Source organism: Eleutherodactylus coqui, chromosome 7 (genome assembly GCF_035609145.1).
Source record: "Eleutherodactylus coqui strain aEleCoq1 chromosome 7, aEleCoq1.hap1, whole genome shotgun sequence".
NCBI lineage: Eukaryota > Metazoa > Chordata > Amphibia > Anura > Eleutherodactylidae > Eleutherodactylus > Eleutherodactylus coqui.
The window spans coordinates 127,918,073-127,941,764 of NC_089843.1; the positions used below are offsets into that span (position 1 = coordinate 127,918,073).

At 42.2% G+C, this 23,692-nt stretch overlaps 1 protein-coding gene across 2 annotated transcripts in view; it reads right to left on the bottom strand.

Moving 5' to 3' along the window:
• The window catches only part of ARHGAP10 (Rho GTPase activating protein 10), a 227,108-nt gene that overhangs the window by 49,603 nt on the left and 153,813 nt on the right, over positions 1-23,692 (bottom strand). For both annotated transcript variants that reach the window (XM_066573663.1, XM_066573664.1), the window contains one exon: positions 8,715-8,868. In XM_066573663.1, coding sequence (XP_066429760.1) covers positions 8,715-8,868 — 154 coding nt within the window. The remainder of the gene's footprint in view (positions 1-8,714; positions 8,869-23,692) is intronic.

Below are 23,692 nucleotides of genomic sequence, written 5' to 3' on the forward strand. Positions count from 1 at the left end.
ACATCAAAAAGCAAAACCTAACTTTATTATTTAACAAGTAAACCAGGCAACAAGGGGAGGGGGATACAGGGAAGCATTTAATTCTCAACTGCTATCATCCAAAGGCCAAGCGATCATCACTGACTGATCCAAGCTGTGAAATTGTTCTTTACATTGTGATTGTCGAAATCCTTCATAAAGGAAAATGACGTAGCCAGGGGTCCCTCCAGGAGTGAAAGGCTGATACTCAATCCAGCAGAATAGACTATAAGCATTCATATACGCATTGCCCGGTAATTGATTTTAGGAGTGCCTGAAGAGCTAGAGACATGGGAGACCTCCAGTTTCAAGCGGTTAATAATATAGCTGATATCAATATACGACAGATTAATCTTCCTAAATCCGAAGGGACATCTTCCATTCCCAGAGCATCTTCCATTCCCCGGGCCCTGTCTATCATTGTGTAGCATCGCCTCTTCTTTTTACAAGAGTCTGTAAACATCTGGGAAGTTTTGGGAGGGGAATGTTGTCCCATTCTTGTCGGATGTTGGATTCTAGCTGCTCAACAGTCCGGGGTCGTCTTTACTAGATTTTTCATTTTATAATGTGCCAAATGTTTTCCATTGGTGAAAGGTCTGACTGCAGGCGGCCGGTTCAGTCCCTGGACTACTCTTCTGCTGTTGTGATGGATGCAGCATGTGGTTTAGCATTGTTCTGCTGAAATATGCAAGGCCTTCCCTGAAAGACATCTGGATGGGAACGTATGTTGTTCTAAGACCTCTATATACTGCTCAGCATTGATAATGCCTTTTAAGAGTGTAAGCTGCCCATGCCACTAGAGCGAACGAGCTAGTGATGACGTCGCTCGTTCACACGATAATCGTCTCATCTAAAAGGACACTAATACAGGTTATTAACTTCCAGAATGCATAAAACATAATCTAATATGGTATATATTCCTACTAGCAGTGGTATGTTAAAGGGGTATTCTGATATCAAATTTTTAGTTCCCAATGATCCCTCAGTGTTTAAAATAACTACAGGTGGTCCCCGACTTGCGAACAGGTTCCGTTCCGGGAGCCCGTTCGCAAGTCCGTTTTGTTCGCAAGTCGAACAAATGGTATGGAGCGGGTGGATCCCGCTCCATACAACGTCGGTTGCCGGCTGTTCTTACAGCGGGCACCCGGCGGCAGCAGTTCCGACGAGCCGCGCCACTTGTCAGAACTGTTAACACTTTAAATACCGCTCTGACAGCGGTACAGTATTTAGAGTGTTATAACAGTTCAGCCGAGCGGCGCGGCTCGTCGGAACTGCTGCCGCCGGGTGCCCGCTGCACCCGACGTTCAGGGGGCCCGTACAGCGTCCCACGATGAGATCGCGGGACGCTGTGCGGTTGCTAGGCAGCCGGAGACCTCCTGAAAGGCCCCAGGGCTGTCTATGCAGAGTGCCCATCAAGCGCACGGCTTGATAGGCGCTCTGCATAGACAGCCCTAGGGCCTTTCAGAAGGCCCCCGGCTGCCTAGCAGCCGCGATCTGACCGGACAGGCTTCTATCAGGCTTGATAGAAGCCTGCCCGGTCCCTGCACAGCATGATGTAATGCCATAGCATTACATCATACTGTGCAGGACAGATAGTTCGTATCTAGCAAAATTCGTAAGTCGAATGTTCGCAAGTCGGGGACTATCTGTACTTTGTAATTTACTTACATTGAAAAATTGGCCTCCATTCCAAGTTTTCAAACGGGCTGCATGCAAGTCTTCACTGAGCAACGGCCCAAATTAGATGTTAATTAATCTTTAGAATCAATTGGGGTAAAGCTGTCAACTTGGACTCTATATGGCCAGCTAAAAAGTGACTTCATAGTAAGGACAATACAGGAGTGGCCAATATGGAGTTCTTATACTTAAAGGGCCACTCTGGTGATGATTGCTTATTCATTTATTTATGTAGCTATCCCTCCAGTATATGCAAGTGAGCTAGTGTTACATTTGTTAATTTCTTTCTTTCTATCTTAAAATCCTGGCCTCTTTTTTACCAGATGGTTAATCTGACCAGCTCAGTTCTGCTTGGGGATTTCTAGTCAATTTCTTAGTCTGGGTGATGCTACTACATGGATCTACCACAGAAACTGCCTGTGGGGAACAGTCATTCTTGTCACAGATACGGATGATGATCACAGAACTCCTGTCAGACAGTTATAATAGAGGAGATCACAGCTCATTCTCCTGACTGTATACGTAAAGTGAAAGTAAAAATCTCAGCCTCAAGAGAATGTTTGACGGGGCTACAGTGCAGGGAAATGACTAGACTACACAGAGGAGACCTCCAAAGTGTGACGGCAATCAGGTGAGGAGGGCAGAGAAGGCTGGCATGGCGTTCTAATAGGACTAATTTCTTCCCTATCAAGTTCACAGTATTATTACATATTTATGAAAAATATTCAAACAAAAACATTTCTTCTGCCAGATTTCATTTAAAATTTACTGGCAAGTCAAAAGTAGGCAGGCGGTTCCACGTTATACGGCTACGGCCATCTACCTGGCACTGTGCCAGCTGTCACATCAGGTTTTATAACTGTATGAGCACAAACAAAAACAATCTACGCCAACACATTTTTTTCAGCATATTTTCAGGGAAAATAAAAGCAAATAAATGATACTTATCAGTACGGTTTATCGTCACTTAAATCTTCTCAGATAAAGGTTTCATGTTATGTTTTCCTATTATAATTAGATTTCCGCAGAAAAAAAACACGCTGCTTCACTCTATGACTGCCATGATTGATGCAATTTATAAATAAGGCAGGAAATTAAACTTAGGAAACAAGGAACACTAGATACTATTACTTTACTTCACTACTGAAATTTACAGTTACAACTGTGAGATCCACAACACAGATTTATGGTGGTGTAAAAGCACAGGAATGTATCTGCTTATCTGCATGTTTTACAGCATTTAACAATATATTCACCTGCCAGGATGATCACAATTATCCGTCCGATCTAAGGTGCGTTTATGAAATCACCAATGCATAAAATGTGGAGAAGTCATTTGCTGGGACAGAATAAAATGTTACCTTGTAGCTAAAATAAACTGCCAAGTAAAAACCTGACAAATAAAATTACTCCACAGTGAAGTGTGGTTACCTTGTTCTATAGCTAAATTAATTAACAAGCATTCAGCAGTAATGTACAAATGACTAATACAATTTTACTTTCTGCATGGCCTCAATCACCACTCCATGATACACTGTGCCAAAATATAACACTACTTATCAAACTACATACATATATCTGGCTCCCTCTCCACCTGGAGCGCTCCCTGCCTCTCCACCTGGAGCGCTCCCTGCCTCTCCACCTGGAGCGCTCCCTGCCTCTCCATCTAGATCCCTGCCTCTCCATCTAGATCCCTCCCTCTCCATCTAGATCCCTCCCTCTCCATCTAGATCCCTCCCTCTCCATCTAGATCCCTCCCTCTCCATCTAGATCCCTCCCTCTCCATCTAGATCTCTCCCTCTCCATCTAGATCTCTCCCTCTCCATCTAGATCTCTCCCTCTCCATCTAGATCTCTCCCTCTCCATCTAGATCTCTCCCTCTCCATCTAGATCTCTCCCTCTAGATCTCTCCCTCTCCATCTAGATCTCTTCCTCTCCATCTAGATCTCTTCCTCTCCATCTAGATCTCTTCCTCTCCATCTAGATCTCTCCCTCTTTACTTACCTACCTATCTACCTAGATCTATCTATCTATCTATACAAGTAGTGTGCCCCCACTGCTGTAAAACATAGGCTTATTAAATGCTATAAGGCCATATGGAAACAATTCTTTTCTTTTATCTTCTATAACTTGCGCACTAAGAGTTACAGTGACATCACACGTTTCAACTGGATGGGACTTGATAACAGCAGAAACGTCACATGATCCAAGATTTTACATACAAAAGGGACATTTTTTTGGCAACCTATAACCCAGGGATTCAGCTGCCAGTTGTGTCTGGAGCTGAAGCTTACATGACACGCTGCTTATGCTTCTTTCACACAATGACTCCATTTTTCTGTTCTCTTAAACTGTCGGAAAGAAATGGCATTATGTCAAACAGAGTACAGTGGTGTCCGTTTGACTCATTGAAGTCTATGGTGCACTCCAGGATTCTGTATGAACGTCACTCTTGGCAATACAGATGCATGGGAAAAAACACACTAAAAAACGCCTTAGCTGAAGAGGTTTTCTGAGGATTCAAAAAACAATTTTGCCCATAATGCTAACATAATAACAGTCTCAATACACTTTGAGAGATCCTCACTTATTGACCCCGTTTTAGACTTTTCATAACAGTTTTACAAAGAGTCATGACTTGTTTTTTATTTTCCTGTCAAAATAGTTGTCTGATGGCTTGAGTTGTATTTTTCAATGGCACCATCTTATAAATCACATTAACTTTACTGGTTGTTACAATTGGAGCAATACAAAATACATTGTAGATCAGTTTTGTTATGTTTTGGTAACTGCTGCACAAAAAAATCATTTTAATGTAAAAATGTATTTGTTTTTCTCCATATAAAAAGTTCTCATTTTTTGGTTAATTAACATCTCTTAGGCCGCCTGCAAACGGGCGGCTCAGATTCCGCAGCATAGCCAGCCCTGGCAGCAGCGGCATCCGCACGTACCCGCTTTCTTTTTGCTTCATCCCCACTGCGGATGGTCCACACGGCTCGCCGTCAGACATATGCAGTACATTCTTTTCAAACACCTGCTTTTCCTGCGTCATCACCTCGCAATGACGTGGAATCCGTGACCTTTCCGCAACGTCAATTGCAGAAGGGCCACAGACTGGATGGTTTCCATTGACTTCCATTGAAGCCGTCCGCATGGAATCCATGGAAAAATGGAGCATGCTGCAATTTTTCCTCCGCAAGCGGAAACTGCAATTGGTTTCCGCTCGTGTGCAGGAAGAATCCCTTTTCCATAGCATGCTATAAACGGTATTTGCTGCGGAACCCGGAGGCAGATGCCCGCCACAGATTTTGCAATGCAAATCCACCCGTGTGTAGGCTGCCTTAATTGGGTTTCCCATCCCATTCTATTTATGGCATATTTTTTAGAAGTGGCACAAATGGAGGTCCTACTGATTCCGAGAACTGGGAACCCATTCTCCCTTTCACAAAAAGGGAGATTGCTGCAAATTTGCAGACAGACCATCTCTATTTTATTTTATATGAGACATGGCAGAGTGGTAAGTGGGCAGTATAGACTGCTCTCATTCCATTCAAATCTGACAAGTCTTTCTTTTTCCTGTCATAACAGTTTTTTGGGGAATTTACAAGGATTTACTAAAACATTTTAGTCAAGATAGGGGGCAGATCCTCTTTAATACAGTGTTTCCCTGATAATAAGCCCTACACGTTTTTTGGGAGGCTTGAAATACAAGCCCACCCCTGAAAATAAGCCCTAGCTAAACTACATGAAAAAAGCAAAAAAAAACCATCAATACTCACCTGGCCCGCAGAGTCTGAGTCCCTTGCTGTGGTCTCCGGCGCTGCGACAGGTTTCCGTGTCCTCTGCTCTGACATATCACTTTCTTTCTGGTGACGGGGCTCTGAATACCCCGCCTTCAAGAAGCGAGTGCTGTGACTGGATTAAGCGCTAGCCAATCAGAGCCAGCACTCAATCATTAACAGCCATCCAGTGAATGGCTTGAATGGTTCATCGAGTGCCTGCTCTGATTGGCTGAGCCAGCGGCGCTCGTGATTCAACCACAACATTCTCTTGCTGGAGGTGGGGTATTCAAAGCCCTGTCACCAGAAAGATTGATATGTCAGTGCAGACAACACGGAGATCTAGGTTGGGCAAGGCGAGTATAAACCCTCCCCCCCCCCCAAAAAAAAAAATAAGACAAACTGCCTGTTTTGGGACAAAAATTAATATAAGACAGTGTCTTATTTTTTGGGAAACACTGTAATTCACAAGTGTGTGGATGCGGCAGTAGCCATATAAATAGTTGGGAATGGACCAGCTCCCTTCCTTTTCCGCATGAAAGAAGTTAGTTGGGAATACCAATAAGCAACTAGGTTGCCAATCTACTGCACAAAGTGAAACCCTTATGCTTGATTACAAGTGAGACGATAAAACGGTTGTAATTTAATAGAAATTCAGTTATTGTAAAAGAATAAGACGTTTTTTTCCTGGCTGGCCAGCTCTAATTTACATATGCTTCTCCATAACAAGTGGTAAAAACTGCAATACAGTATAACAGAGCTCAAGGTCTAAGGGAGGTATTATCACAAGCCTCAATCATACCTAGAGGGAGGAGGCTTTGTCCCTACGCCCAGACGCATTTGGTCTAACACTAATAGTATTGCGGCTTCTTGTTTTCCTATTATATCAGTTTGTAGACTGCAGACTCAATTAAGAACAGTTGTAACAGTATATTGGCAACACTGACTGTATTTCTAAGGAGGAAGACATAAGTATTGGTTATTTCAAGTTGGTATTACAACTTTGATGTAAAAGTGGACATTCAGCCAAAAAATGTTGCAGTGCAGTGATTATATGTACTGTAGTTTTTGTATGCAAGCTTTAGGGTGTGACTTCAGCTATTTGTGAGCCAGACGCCTTTTGCTTTCTGTTTATAATACAAGAAGCTATTTTCAATTAGTCCCACTAGCTCTAATAGGAAGGAGTAATTGTCTCCAAGTCAAAAGTATGTGCCTACATGCAAACATAGCATAGAGCCCATGCAGCAGCTCCGAGTTTGAGCTCAAGGGGGTTATGGGCTGGGCATATCTGGAAAGGACACCATACAGAATCAAAGCAAGGTTAAAAAATGGCCAAAAGCTAACGCCCCCTCTCACTCTTCCTTACAAGCTATTAGGAGGAGATTTGGACATGGCTATGCTATCCTGAGAAGGTGGAGTGTGATGGTGCGAAGTGGCAATATTTGGGATTTCCGGACTTGCAGACTAACTACAGAGGTAACACCTCGCCTATTTTGAGTTCCCCGGTGTTATGAAGAAGATGGGAGTGTGTGCCAGAATCCTTACATAGGAAGGTATTTGTTTCCGTACATTTACATCAAGTGATTTGCAGAGTGCGGCTCTCCAGCTGTTGGAAAAGCGAAGTCTTGGCACGCCATGAAAGCTGCAGCATGCTGGAACCTGCGATTTCACAATATCTGGAGAGCCACAGGTAGCAGATCACACACAAAAAGCCACGCATGCATGAATAAACAGTTTATTATAGAAAGAGGAAATAAATAAGGCACTAAAGGCTCCCATTGAATAATACAGTATATAAGCAGCCACTGATTACTGCATTGTAAACTACATGGCTGCTCAGCTAGGATTTAGGCTCCTCTGTTCACAGAAGTCATTGGCGTGTCCCACTAACATACAGCTTAGTGCAACTTCATTAAAAGAAAAAGGGGTTTCAAGTTTTAGGTCAGGGTTAACAGTAGAATAAAAAAAAAAAAAGAAAATCAGTTCAATTTAATAATTTAAATACAATGTATCCAGTTTTCTACTTTGGAAGCAGAATGAGGTCTCAAAGCCTTTAAGATGCTGATGTGCAAATAATTTTTCCTGCTTATGTTTTCAGCAAAGCTTATTTGATGCATGTGAAATCACATTCTAATAGAATACAGAGAGGTGGCATGATCTGAATAAACAATTGTCTAGTATGTCTATTAGAAACAGGCGCACACATCTTGGTGAATTAGTTCAGCTTTGCATGAGAGTAATATAAGTTCAAGGCCCACCAGCAGGTCTAATGACCCAGAGGAGAGCATCACATGGATCTTAATGTATAATAGAAAGTACATTACCATGCATATTAAAGGGACATCGTCACTACAGAAAATCACCATAAACTAAGTTATAGCGCTGTTCCGGCGGGTTACGGGAAGTCGGGTTGTATTTTTTTTTTATATTCACCCACAGCCCGATTCCCACGCTGTGCCTCCATGAAATCCATGCGCCCTGAAGATTTGACGCTTCTCAGACCGCTATGTGTGCGCACTCCTATACAAAGAATCAAATCTTCAGGCTCCACATGGAATATATGGAGGGACACAATGGGAAACGGGCATCAGGTGAGTATAAAAAACACACATCTCCCCACCACCATCCGGACCAGCACCATAACTGTTAATAGTACTTTTCCATGGTGACTGTGTCCCTTTAACACCAAAAGGTGAGTACTAGAGATGAGCAAGTATACTCGCTAAAGGCAATTGCTCGAGCGAGCATTGCCTTTAGCGAGTATCTCCCCCGCTCAAGACTGGAGGTTCGGGTGCAGGCGCGGGGGAGCGATGAGTAGTGGCTGTCAGCAGGAGGGAGCGGGGGGGGGGGGGGGAGGGGGAGAGGGAGAGAGAGATCTCCCCTCTGTTCCGCTCCACTCTCCCCCGCAGCTCCGTGCCCGCTGCCGGCACCCGAACCTGCAGTCTCGAGCGGGGAGATACTCGCTAAAGTCAATGCTAGCTCGAGCAATTGCCTTTAGCGAGTATATTCGCTCATCTATAGTGAGTACTGTATATCATTTTTTCTTTAAAAACTGTAAATGTTGTGGAACTGTTCCAAACCGTCTGCATATACAACCATTGCCGAGCATGAACCCAGTGCCTATAGAATAAGCAGCATCGACTTACATGGAAGTTTTGGTACTCTCCTAATTGGCATCAGCATTATTGGAATGTAGCAAATAAGTATCCATATAAAAAAAAATAGATATAAAACTCTTACTCAGAGGCAGCCCACTCCAAAAGGTCACTGGCATCTGCTAGAAGATGATTTTTGTCATAGGAAGGATTTATGCACGTAGCCAGAGGAGTGAGAGAAGGGGGTGAAAGTGAATCCAAGCTACCAGTAGGTGTATCTTCTCTTGGAGAGTTGTTGTCTGTAAAAGCATACAAATTAATTTTAAAGACCATAGAAAAAAAAAGAATAATTCCCTAAAAATAAAGAGATACAAAAAAAAAAAAAGTAAAATAAGAGAAAAGGATATTAAAAAGACCCTAATATCATCCTTAACTGGAATCCTCATTTTTCCTACCTGCTAAAACCTGAACAGAACCGTGAAAGTATCAGTATTACTGTTAAAGTAGAAAGTTATTCCGCACAGCTTCAGCAGTGTAAGATTTCTAAATAATAAGGGCAGCCAAAAAAAATTCAGAATGAGGTCAGCTAGTGAAAACAATTCATTTTCTGCAACAGAGGGGAAAAAAGTCCATTTGTGCCAGGGCTTCATTAATCATAGTGAAAACTTCCAAATGATACAGAAATGAAAGTAGAACATTTTCCAAATAAAAAATTTAGAAGATTGTTAATTTACAGGTGCCCAAAACTTGGCAAGCAAACCGCACCTCGTAAATGTTCTTCATATATAAATGGTTTAGAATAATTAAGGGGAAAAATTGGGTAAAAACATTTTTCTGGGGACACACACACGTCTTTGACTCCTTGGCTGGCACATTTGTAGAGAGTATTTTAAGTAATTGGAATCATTTCTATATTTAAACATTTGAAATCAATGCATCTTTGTACATTTTCTAATCTCGCTTTCCTGCCTCTCCTTTACCACCCCTGTAACATTGTCTCTTTACTATATGTAGTAATTCTTTCCAAGCTGGTTTTCTTGCCAGGATGAATCCTCAAGATGAATTTAGGGACCTTTTACAAAGGGTAGCATTGTGGGCACACCTTCTATTAGGGTGAATGCACACGGGTGAAAAATTCCGTGGTGAGATTTCCCGCAGAATTTCCGCCCGGGCACGCGGCCATAGGATTGCATTCGTTTATGGAATCCTATGCAGACAGCCGCGATTTGACCGCGTGAAAACTCGTGAAAACCCCGCAGAGGCCCGCACAGAAACGTCTCCGCTGACACGCTGGCTCTGCGCATGTGCGGCTGTGCGCCAGCCAGCACATCGCAGAGCAGAGAGAGAGGATGTCGGAGGAGGTGAGCAGCGAATCACTGCAGGGGCACGGGTCGCATCCCGCTAGGAGAATTCTCACAGCGGGATCCGACCCGGCTCGGCTGTCTGCATTCACCTTTACACAGGGGTTCCTAATAGTCCGGTATAGTTTAGAATTTTCCCTCTTACCATTTAATCATTGCATGTAAAATTGTCGCCTGCAAGATGCACCACAACACGCAATTATTTCTCCCCCCCCCCCCCCAAAAAAAACTGGGCTACCTGCAGATTTTGATGTGGAATTGAAAATGGCTTAAATCTGTCTGCAATCCTGCCTGAAAATCCACTTAGACCTGCAGATTTTGGGCCAAATTCCACAGCGGCACAGTGGAAAGTGCAGCCCCGTTGTCCATGAGTGGAGAATCACAGCGATTCTCCGCTCGCGGGCAGCAAATCGCTGCATGCTGTGATTTGCCGCGATTCTCCACGGTTAGCCTATCTGTCAGATAGGCTCAGTGCGGAGAACCGTGAGCTCTCCCCAGCTCCTGGACGGAGATCGGCTGCAGGATATCGCTACACCCGTGAACAGGCAGCATTAAGAACCCTTGTGACAGAAGGTCAAGGCCAAAGCCAGCACCATAGGATGGTTTTTAAATAATTGTTCATGTCTGTGGCTCTTTTACACAGAACGATTATCATTCAAACAAGCGAAAATTAATGATCATCGCTCCGCATAAACTAAGTCAATGATCAAACGACGAAACATAAAACGTTCACTTTGCATTCAGCGTTCATTCTATACAGGCATAAAACTCATCGTTGGCTCGTTTGCTAATTATTCAATTTAAATACAGATCGTTCAGTCGTTCTCATTCACTTATACAGCGAATGTAAATGACTGAAGGATTTCTTGTTTTAACGAACCAACGACGTATCTGCCTGTATACACAAGATGCCCAAGCGAACTCTGACATGGTTCACTCAATCAAGCGACAACTCAACAGGTCTGAACGGACCCTTAGATTGTGCAATTGTACCTGCAAACCATGCAGACATTAAAAACTATTGGGAAAAAAACCTTACTGTTTATTTCCTGTAAAACTGTAGGGCACTGCGGTTCATAACTCACCATGCAGTCCAACTCCTCAGCAAGTGTCTGCACCTCTATTCTTCAGAAGTGATACTTATTATCAATAATGAGTGGTAGGGATACAACATTTGCAATCCCTGTTGATCCCTATAAATACAAATGGCAGCAATGCTAAAAAAGTTCTGTGACCCTTCACCTCCTTCTGGCTTCTTTGTGGCTATAATCGCCCAACTGAATTTGTAAAGTGACCAGGCAGCAGCTGATGATTTTTTATAAAGATAGAAAAACTTTTATTCCTCCATAAAAGTCAGACTGGCGACGTTTCGGTCTCCACTGAAACCTTTCTCAAGCCCCTATAATGGCCCAACCACACGGTTTTTAAAAACTCCGTAGAGCTGATAGAGGCATGAAGCCATCAATGTCTTTAGAAGGTAATATGCTACAAATCAAACACCGTCCATCAACATAAAAGTCTCATTTAATGTTGATGTATATAGTCCATTTACATTACTTCTATTCACTCTGTACTAATGAAAACCCTTAGTAGTGGGTGAAAAAAAAAGTACATATATACAGTGCTTGGGGGAGAAAAAATGACGATTTTTCCCCAAGGTAAAGGTAAATTTTTCAGGCTATCAGAATAGAAGCACCATATTACAATTCTAAACTTCAGTAATCATGGAGACAACACGGCAAATTACAAAAAATGCAGCTATTTCTAATGAGAACTAAAGGGCAAATTAACATATCAAACAACAGATATTGTACCAGTATTAAGGTTATTAGGTTAGATTACTTTTTGAAAATAATGAAACCAAATAGTTTGCTCTTAACAATATTACAATCTAAGAACAGTATGAAAACTTCTGAGGAAACCTTACTGTTTCTACACTATCTTCCTAGTAATTCCAGGTTTCAGATTTTGACTACTGAGCACACTTCGAATAATACTGATTTTAGTACAATCGCAGCAACTTTGTTTTTTTGCATGGGAAATTTAGTTAATTTAAAATATAAAACATCTTGAAGTCGGAAAATTCTTGTAATCTAGAATATGGCAACAGACAAGGCAAATACAAAGCCTTCTAGACATAAATTACTTCTAACGAAAGGGTTTGTCCCACTTCCAGCTGTTTTTGCTGCAGGAAGCAGACAGCTCCCTACATTTTGCAGCTGTCTGTGTTGGTACGATAGTCTGAGTCCTATTGATGTTTATACCCTTTTACAGAGAAGACTTGAAATAAAACCATAGTATTTTAATAATTAAACCCTAAAAACACATACATACTGGGCACAAGGTTATGGCGTGGAGAGTGTCACGACTGGTGCTTTCGGGCACATCGTCCATGTCCACTAGCAATAGACTGACCTCAACATTGAGAAATACTGGTCCCCTACCAAAAGGACTATCTACTGCATGATCCAGTATATACATTACGGACCCTATATAGACTATATCTCTCTAGTCTCTTTATGTTAAGTGTTGAGGTGAGTCTATGGTTAGTGGACGTGGGAGACGTGCCCGACAGCACCAGTCATGACACTTTCCACGCCATAACCTTGTGCCCGGTGTGTGTGTGTGTTTTTAGGGTTTAATTGATAAAATTCTATGATTTTATTTCAAGTCTTTTCTGTGAAAGGGCTTACGTTATAAATTACAGGCTTTACTGTACAGGATTACTGCCTCTGTGAAATACTGTTGATGTGAATAGAACTCAGTCTACACTACCAGCCCAGGCCACTGAGCAATGTACAAAGCTGTCTACGCCCTGCAATATAACTAGAAGTGGGACAATGCCTTTAAGGTATGTATAAAATTAAAAAAGGAACCCATCATCAGTCTAAGACTTGGAAACTAGTAGCTTACAACTCTTGGGTGCCATAACACGAGGTCTGTAGGATTTTCACTTTTTCCAATGGCACCTAATGATAGTAGTGGTATTAGTGTACCTTGATGCCACCGGAAGCTAGGGGTTTAACAGAAGCAACACCCCTGTCACACTCTTATCTTCTGATAGGGTGAAGGGATGAAGGTCCTAGTCGCACAGTGTGGGTTTATTAGTGGCAGCACTGGAGGTTTACGCGGAGGCTTACTATTCTGCTTAGGCTTACATTATGACATGTTAATGGTGGCATGTTAAAGCAGTAACATGCCAGCATTAACATGTCATAATGTAAGGCAAATCAGAATACTAACCCTCCACGTAAGGCTACAGCGCTGGCAGAAACAAATCCAGACGCTGCAGCGTGTTTGGTCGTGTCTGCCATGTGAGGCATGGCCTCTGAGGCGGCCACCGGCTCACCCCCTCCTTCACAGCCACCGGCTCTCCGTTCGGTGTCGCTGCCCACATCACTGCTCCCTCTGTGCCGCTGCCGGCAAAGCACTGCGAGTACGGACGGCAGCCATCTCTCCGCTCCTTTCCAGCGGCCGCATCAGTGGTCCCTCACCGCCGCTCCCACCAAATGAACTTCCATCAAGTCACGCTGCGCTTCTGCTGTCAGGGGGTGGGGTTTGCCTTCTGCTCAACCGCCAGGGAATCTGTACAGATCTGAACAACCCTTCCAGGATCTGGAGCCGAAGACACTGTCCAGCCAATCAGCGTCTGGGGGCGTTACCCCCTGTCAGTCTTGACTCCACCAGGAATTCCTGGTGGTGTCAAGATACACTAATATCATAGTAGCATAGTATGTAAGGCTGTCCATCCAGTTTAGTCTATTACCCCACCCTCTCACCCCCCAATGTTGATCTAGAGGAAGGCAAAAAACCCCAATGAGGCAGAAGCCAATTTTCCTCATTTAGGGGGTAAAAAAAAAAAATACTTCCTTGATGAGTAATTTAAATCATCCTGCAGTTCTAGACCAGCAACTGATGCCGTATTTTCTTTCTACATTTTCACCAAGTCTGATCTAAAGGGATTACAGTCAATTTCCAACCTGCCAGTATTTTTGAAACAAACTTTTTCATGACATTCAGCTGACTTCACCATTTCCATAGTTCTAACATCCCTAAAACAAAAACAGAAACTGTAAACCTATCCTCTAATGAAAGATATAACACTGCTGTTTCTCTATACAAATTACTTGTATGCCCTAATTAATCAAATCATAGATCTAACTGGTAGGGTTTATAAATGAGAGCAAATTGCGAGTGTTTAGAGAAATCCCCTCTGCGATGATCTGAAACCCTGGGAGCTATGAATGAACTGGCACTCACTCGGATTGACAGTTTCTGTTGCATAAAGCCAAGTACATTCCATTTGGGACATAAAACCTTTACAACTTGGAAAACCATTGCAGAAACTTGTCAAGAAGCTGTATTCTAGATTAGAAAGTAACTGGATGTTTTTCTTTTAAACAGTGATGTCCAGTGTCTTAAGCACTGTATAGTCATTAATAGATTTAGGTCAGAGACTACCTTTTAGCAATACTCAATTTTATTGAAGCACTTCCTGTACAGGTCTCTCCAGAGACTCTGTGTGAATGATGATTTACTTTTCTTGTTTCTTTATTTCTTTCACTTGTAAATACAGTTCCAACTCCAGAAATCTAATACCTGGCTGACATAATTCCATGAGAACAGCTGGGAAAAATATGTTCAATCCAATCATATTTCATGTAGACCTGCCAGGTGGAAAAATACCATGAAAAAAAAGCTCGGCTGTCTTACATCCCAAAAGAAGTATTTCAGCAGAATCTATGGCACAAAGCAAGAAACAGAAGCACAGCTCTAAAAGAGTAACAAAAGTTTTATTTATTTTTAATAAATCAGTAGTACTAGTGAAAATAAGAAACTTCATATCTTATTTGAGAAAATGCCTCTTTTTTCCAATTGAAAGCCAATTTTCCTCTTCCTTCCGCTGTTCTGACCACTTACCCTGAATGTATAAATGTATAGATAAAGCTCATCAGATGAGAGAGCAGATTACAACTGCAGCCCATAGAAGACTGTTGAGAGGGGAGGAATGAGAAGAAGGGAAAACAAAGTCCAAGACTGACTTTACTGCAGCTTCTAGTAAGTGCTTTAATCTCACCCCAATGCTGAATTCACATCTACACTGCTCATTACTATTGTATGATAATAATCTTCATACTGCCATTGCTTCTGAGGGCGTGGTACAGAGAGATCGAGAAGAAGTTATCCTGAAGAAGACATTGTCCTAAATACATTTATTAGCAGCTAAAAATGAGGTAGTTAATGAGTTGGACATCTCAACCACTCCCTACCACCTCACACAACTGAACCAGGGGTTGTGGGCGTTTTAACTAGAGCTAGGTCTGGGTCCAAGAGGTGGTGTATCATTCGGATAGGCCATGAAAGTCTGAGAGGGGTATACCCTTTTAAGAGTAGATATATCTATATACTGTAATGATACGCATGTTTACATTTATCTCTCTGAACCTTGCGTGTTCTTAGGTTTCCTTCACCCAAGCCATCAATGCCTTTCCGTATCACTGCACATCGAAAAATGTAAAACACACAGTATAATGTCTGTACTGGCCAGTAGTGGACTATTCACTGTATATACACTACAGTGGCTGATTATATGGCGAGGATCATTTATCAAAACTGTTTAAACAGCAAACTCACCTTATTGCCCATTTTGACCAATCACAGCTTGAATTTTTAGAAAAAAACAGTTCAATCCCTTCATGACAAACCTATGACTCTATATGTCCAATCCGCATATATCCCGTAAAGTTAGTATATATATACACAGCCATTCACTGCACATATAGATGTGACCACTATGTGTGAGATAGGGAGACCTCACTTTCTTGGCAGACTGTTTTTGCATGGTGGTTTCCAATTACCTTCCCCAGTCATCTTTTACCCCCAGCAAGCTGGGTACTCATTTTACCAACCTTGGAAGGCTGAGTCAACCTTGAGCTGGCTACCTAAACCCGCAACCTTCAGGTCATGAGCGAGAGCTTAGGACTGCATTTCTGCTACCTTAACACTCCGTGCCAGTCTAAAAAGGTCATGTGTTTAGCACTCAAGGGTTTATTGGTATAGAAGGATTTTTAGGAAATGATGAATACAGGGATCATATTAGAGGCTCTAGGGGACTGGTGTATGGTATTTATATTTTCATTTAATTGATTATTCCCTACATGGGTGAGAATCCCTCCTTCTAGATATAACTTTTTGTATTCTCCTGGTGACGGTATTATTGTATCTTGACGCCACCAGGAAGTACTGGTGGAGACAAGAGTGACAAGGGAGTGACAGACAAGAGTGACAAGGGAGTGACGCTCCTGTTGCTGATTGGCTGCCAAGATGCTTCCCCTGCAGGTCCTGGCAGGTCAGTATAATTCTCCCGTCCCTGATGTAACCTCCCTGCTGCTCATAGGAGCATTCAGATGTTCAGACCACAGAAGTGCATGGCTGCTCCACAGGTCACACTGAACCCCTCGCTATCGGGGATGTGTTGCTGCGCTCCTCCGGTCCCAGCAGCATGGTGATGTTTCACACTTTCTCTTCCCCCCCCCCCCCTGCGCTCCTCTAGTCCCAGCAGCGTGCTCATGTTCACCGCGCTGTTTGCTGCTCACACCCCCCCCCCTGCTGTCACCGATCAGTTGCTGCGCTCCTCCAGTCCTAGGAGCATGGTGATGTTCAGGCCGCTGCCCTCCGCTGGTCACACTAACCATCCCCCCACCGCACTATTGGCGATCTGCATCAGCGCTCCTCTGGTCCTAGCAGTGTGGTGAGCTCTGCAGCTCACACTTCCAACCGCTCCCCTTTCCCTCCCCACGCCATCACCGATCAGTTCCACTGCACCTCTGGTCCTAGCAGCGTGGTGATCTTCACCCCGCTGAAGTGCGCTGCTCCCCCGCTGCTTACACTCACCCAGCCCACAATCTTAGTGCAACTGAATGGGAGAGGACAGCGTCGGTACTGATTTTAGCCTCGCCTGGAGGGTTAGGGTAAGTTTTCCTGTTAGGCTTTGATTCTTAGCTGTAAATGCTTGCATGTTACAGCTGTAACATAGAAGCATTTACACCTAATGATTTAAACCTAACAGGAAAACTTACACGTCAGGCTATAATTACTACCGCCACTGCTAGGACCTTCAAGGACCTTAACAAATTCAGCCAATCGGGAGCTAGGGGTGTGACAAAGGCGTTCCTCCATGCAAGCCCTGTCAAACCCCTAACTTCCTGTGGCGTCAAGATACAATAATCCCCCGGTGACTACGTCAGGATAGCAAATGGAATTTTGTGTAGATTCTAGTTATTATTTGGTTTTCATCAGCTTGAGGTTTTTAGATATTTTTAACTATTAAAAATAAAAGTTATGTTTTATTAGTTCCTCACAGTAAGGAAGGATCTGAGGTTTTCTTTGTCAGTGATTTCACACAGAAACAGATCTCTAGCGGTGGGACAAACATTTGTTTGACAGATATTTCACGTGTAAAACCATAAGAGGTACTTTGCAGAATAAGAAGTTTCATACTATAATATATTTTATTAAAGGAATCCCTACTAGCAGAACAACAGGGCAATTTGAGTTTGGTGCCATTCAGAAGCTACAAGCAAGCCTATATTTACCCCAGTCTATAGTCTACAAGTAGGATGTGGACTAGACACAAGTTTTTAAAAAAAATGGCGGCCCTGTTGTATTTTCAAACTATTGTTGCAGGCATTGGCCATGATTTAGTTAACAATAAGGATGGAATCTGTTCTAAGCGCAATACCATCATATTTTATGTAGAGATACACTTTACTGCTGTAAACCGTTTGCCTCAGATAACAAGGCTAATAATAAAAGTAGGGAAGCATTGCCATGTTTATGAATATCAAGCTTATAAATCAGATGAACGGCGTTGTGTGCAACCTTTCCAAGTAGTACATGCTCCTATGACAACTCTCAGCCTGTTATTACATTAGTTTAGGCCTTAGGGATAAAAGAAATGAGATCATCTACTGTAAAATGGGAAAGCAAATGAAAAGTGTGATTAAGGGATAATTTTCCCCATTGGGAAGTAACATGCAGGACTGCAATGTAGTCGTATACACATTTGTCAAACAGCGGAGCCGACCATAGTGCAAAGCCCTGTTTATATGTAAGGATTAAGCTGATGATTGTAGGAGCTAATTTAAGAAAAGGACAAATTGCTGGTGTGCACAATGAAAACTTTCTCTGCCTCTCGGTAAGCTTCACATTTACAACACAAAACAACCAGTTAAAGATACAATAATGACAAAAATAAGTTTACAACATAACAAACAAAAGCTTTTTCACACAAGTAAAACTATATACAGTATATTAGGAGGACAGAAATTGTGATCTGATAGCCGATGATAGAGATATGGATCTCGGATATTCTCTGTAGCACATAATGCATGCCTCCAAATGACAAGCTGAGTTGTTCTAATTTTGCAATACCTGGTCATAGTTACAAGGCTTGTAGAAAGAGCCTAACATTGACTTTAGGGATTGCTGCCTTCCAATAGGTGGCGCTGTGGAGGCATTATTTCATCTCCCTTATTTGCATTTTACCCAGAGGAGCGTAAATGGCCCTGTAAGTCTAGGTGCACTCCCCAAGGAGAAAATATAGCGTTCCCGACCCAATTTTGCATTGGGTCGGGAACGCTAATAGAAGTAATAGAAGCAGACTACTTGCCTAGTGATACTTGTCATGTTAATAGTATAGTGACAGCTGATGTACAATATTCCTACCAATTGTAAATTATTTAAAGGGGATATTCCCACAAACCTTAGTGCTAAAATCTTATTGCCCATGAGTGTAATGTGGTACAAATGATTTTTAGCCACTTTATTAAATTTGTCTTCTGTGCACTATGTTAGGTACCCTGTTCTTCAACTCCTCCTTCCTGCAAGCAGTCACAGGACCAAAATACTGTGCAGACTACATTTCACATAATTCTACTGTTGTGCTTGTATCCAGCTCGTTGCAGTGTACCATACCCCGTCCCCTAGTTCGAGATACTACATACTGTTCAGTTATTAATTTTATGTTCTAGTTCTTGCTCCCTGATTTTGTCTTCAGCTCCACTCAGTGTCACCTAATTTAAAAATGTGATTGGTCAGGCAGATTTAGGCGAAATCTGAGTTTTCAGAGAGACCACAATCTGCTTCTGCTTATTTCTACTGTGCATAGGCAGTTAATCGATGGGCTGCATCGAGGGAAAGGACGTGTGTTGGAACAACACATTCATGAAAGGGGAAAGACAACCACTGAGAGGAACCATGGGCTGTACCTATGCATACACAACCATAGAAAAGCAGCAGTTTTATGGCTGGATTTCAGGGCAACAGCGACTATAGGACTTCTGACAGGAAAAAGTATGTGGATTACTGAGAAACAATAGATTTTTTTTTTTTTTAATTACATCCTATGGACCTTTAAAGAAATTCACAGATGCAGGAGAATCAACTGGATAATTACAAAAAGGGGGGTTTCACTGTCAGGATTCTTATTCGACTTATTTAATAGATTTAAAAATAAAAGAGATAGGCTTAAAGGGCCAATCTTCAAAGGGACACACAAAAATAAAAATAAAAATTCCCTTTCCAGAATCCCAAATAGATGTGTGGGCAAAAAATAAAAGGGAATAAGAAACCAATAGAAAAAACCTAGGGTTTCTAGAGAGACCGAATCCAAGGATGAATAAAGTGCTGGTCATCCGGATAATGAAACGGTCTCTAATAACTGTGTTCCTGTAACCACAATGCGAACAGAGTTTTGGTTAGACTAAAGTGTTCCATTGAGGGGTAAACCGAAAATCCGTGTCCGTTTTTAGTATAAGGCTCAAAAAAAGATTCGGCACGGGACAACAAGAAGGATTCGAGACTGAAAACAGTGTACAGCGTAATTCGCTATACCAGGGTTTCAAAGTTAGAACAGCTAACGAATCCAAACAAAAGGTATAGCTACAGCGATAATGGTAACTCAGGGAGGTTCGACGCGTTTCCGCTAACATTCATTTAGCTTCGTCAGGAACCAAAGAGAGGTGTAAAATAAACCTCAGAGCTATTCCTAGAGAGGATCTAGTAAAGTAAACACCGATCCCTAAGTTAGAAAAGGTGGACTAGTCAATAGGTAAATAAGTGGGTGATAGACAATGCTATCTCCTAAAAGCCTCTTAGTAATTTTAGCTTCTAGAGCAATCACCCACCCTAATCCCACCAGCAGGAACAGAAAACAAAAAATAGCAGCACCAGCCCTAGCTGGCGGCCTACCTTAAGGGAGCTTGAACACTTGAAGGGAGGCTCTACCGTTGTACCGCCTCTAGCTTGGATGCAAGATGTGATACGGGTGGGCATAAAGGCTCTAGTAGCTAGTTGGGCGGCCTCTAGCCTGTATGCAAAATGTGATATAGGCGGGAATGGAAGCTCTAGTGCCCTATTGGACGGTTTCTAGCTTGGATGCGGGAATAGAGTCCCTAGTACCTTGTTGGGCCACCTCCAGATTGGATATAAGATGTGATTCAGGCAGGAATGGAGGCAAATAGGCATCATACAAGTTCTGTATGGTATCCTGCAGCATATTGCTCCACGTTTAAGCAACTGAACCTCTAGATCGTGCAAACTCATAGGTTGTCGAAGTTGGCATCCCACATATGTTCTATTGGCAATAAATTTGGCGACTGGGTAAGGTCATGGAAGTGTGGCAATGTTGTGGAGGCATTCCTTGACATCCTTGCTGTGTGTGGCCAAGTATTATCCTGCTAAAAAAAAGCTTCTTGGAAGTCCTGTCATGAGAGGCAACACATGTGGCTCCAGGATATCGTGAACATATCTCCGAGCTATCCCTTGTACCACTACTAGGGGGTGACTGAATGTCATATGTGATGGCCCTCCAGACCATTACATCAGCGATTGTGGCAGCCGTTTTACAGCAAGGCAGTATTGAGACGCTCACCCCTAGGTTTTCAGACACAAACACGGCCGTCATCAGTACCCAAACTAAACCTGGATACTTTGATGAAGACAACCCAGTTCCACTCTATAGCAGTCCATTTTAATTGTTCATGACACCACTGCAAACAGAGGCGACAGTGGGTGGGTGTCCAAACACAGTACACGTTATGGGTGCTGCGAGACCAAATGTCCTTCAGCCAAGTACATGGAAATAATTCCTAGAAATACAGGGGCTGGTAATGGCGCCACCTGTCTCTGGATGGCAGACAACAAAACGGTTTGAACTGCTTGTGTTTGTCAGACGATCAGACAATTCTCTCTACTGGCAGTCTGTGAAGGGCGTCCTGAGCCCAGTCACTTTATCTGCATGATCTCATGCATCCACTGGTCCCAACACCTCTTAAAAGTCTGGCCAGAATGGCCCAGATGTTGGGCAATTCGTCGATATGACGATCCAACTTGTCACAGTCCAATTATATGCTCCCTCTCAAACTGTGTTAACTGGGAGAAATATCTTTGATTGCAACATAGAGGCATATCTAGTAGTCAACAAGCTCTACACAAGAAGAAAAAGAAAAAACAATTTAAAAAAATCTAGGTTTATAACCAAATACAATTCTCAACATAAAGAAATAAAAAATATCATCAATAAACATTGGAATATCATTAAGGAGGATCCATTTTTGAAAGCCACTCTACCACAAAATCCGATTATTACTTTTAGAAGGAATAAAAATATAAAAGGACTATGTGGCCCCTTCTCGCCCACATTCTAATACTGTAAGATCGTTCAGAGAGAATAATAGAGGGTACAGTTAGTACCAAAACGCGTTGTCATTATACCATTGCTTGGTGGCTTATAAATAAAGATGAAAGGAGAAGTTCTTGGCTGAAGAACAATCTGTGGTGGTTATATCAGATGTATTGGAAGTAGGAGGGGGAATAGTGGACATCATAACCCCCTCCTTCAAAGTAAGTTTCTTTCTTACTTGAGAGAATATATTGTGTCTTTTTTGTGGGTTCTGTGAGCGCAGGAAACTTTTACTAAATGAACATTTCTTTGCAAGAAGAAAAAGAGGTCACTACACACAAGTAGCCACTGAGAACCTTTTTATAGGTCAAGGGTGGAACCACATTTAGGGCCTCAGATGGAAAGACCATTCATCTAATCACGCCACATTCTAATTATCCGCACATCTGCTTGAGATGTAACTGCATAGAGCGTTTTGAAGCAAAACAACTCCTCCCTCTAGTTGCTTATTTCATACAAAGAGTATTTATATACTCACACATATATACATACATAAATGTGTATACAGTAGTTATTTGGCTCAATTGTGTAAATCAGAAAACTGATCAGGCAACTGTATTGAATTCATCTGTAGTAGAAGTGTTACCAGGGTCCTAATGGGGACGACTTAACAAAAGAATGCATTTAAAGGAAAGTCAAACACAACAAATGCATTCACTCAACAGTCCTCTTTTAAAGTAATGTATTTGAAATACTGTACACGATATAAGATGGGCAATGCTTTTAGTCTTTAAGCACTACTAATCATCTGGAATAATTTTGTTTCAGGATTGCCATGTTATGAACTGTATAATTCATTGTGTAAAAGGAAAAGATATTATATTGTCTTGGGAACCGTAATAAGCAGAGAAACATTTCCTCAGTAAAGGATATTGTTATTTACACTTGTGTGCTAGAGGATTGAGAAACTACTTCTAGCAAGCAATCTAACAGAATCCCTGGAATACATGCACAAAGAATGCTCCATCTATAGAACTTGATGTTACTTCTGTTAAAAGGTGTCATCCTTACATTTCAAGGTCATGCACAAACCCTTTCAACATTGCTTACTTGCATATGAACAGCAAATCAAGTCAAAAAAGTTTTGTCCTTTCTTTGTTAAAGCGACACCTTGGGACAAAATTATGTCTCAGGACCAGAGAGGGAGAGGGATAAATTACCCGCCGTTTTTTTCTGCTGTTCCTCGTATTTTCCAGTTCTAGGCCCAGTTTGCAGCCGTCAAAGATGGCATTCACAATTTTCTCACTACCTAATGCACTCTGTACATCGCTCTCTGACTGGCTGAGCTTTACAGCCTTGGCCAATCAGAGAGCAGGTATAGTACCATTGGTAGTTTTACACTACCAATGCAGTGTAGGTATACAGAAGTCTGCAGATTGTTGGCCATCTTGGATGGATGAAAAAGGAAACCTGTAGCAGATGGATTGGAGGGCCAGCAAAGAACAACAACTGTGATAAACCCACCTCTATCCTACTATTGTATAGGTACAGCAATTGAGTTTCACTCACTTGACTGTGGCAAAGTTCTCTGTAGAGATACTAGAGGATTGATGCTGTGGCCTCAGCAAATGATGACATATAACCATGTGCCATCAGTATCTGCTTATCCTTTTAACGACTGCTGTATAGAATTATTACAACAGACAGCTACACCTAAAGGCCCGTTTAGACCTGACGATTCTCGCTCAATGGAGAACAGCTGAGCGCTCCAAGAAGAGAACAGCTGGATGCATAAGACAAGCAGCCCCGCTTTTCTTCTGCATACACCGCTCAGAGTGCAAAGTGCTCACTTAAAACTTGAGCGATCACCTTGCTAAATGCACACAACGATTATTGCTCAAAAGTCACTCAAGACATCTTTTGAGGGACACTCTGTCTCTAAACCAGACTTAATACACTGCATTAGATAAGTAGCGCATTATCAAATGGTGGCATATTTAAGTCCTCTTCTAGGTCAAATAAATGTATTAAAAAGTTTTCACATTAAAAACTTAACCACAATTTTTCCACTAAAAACAT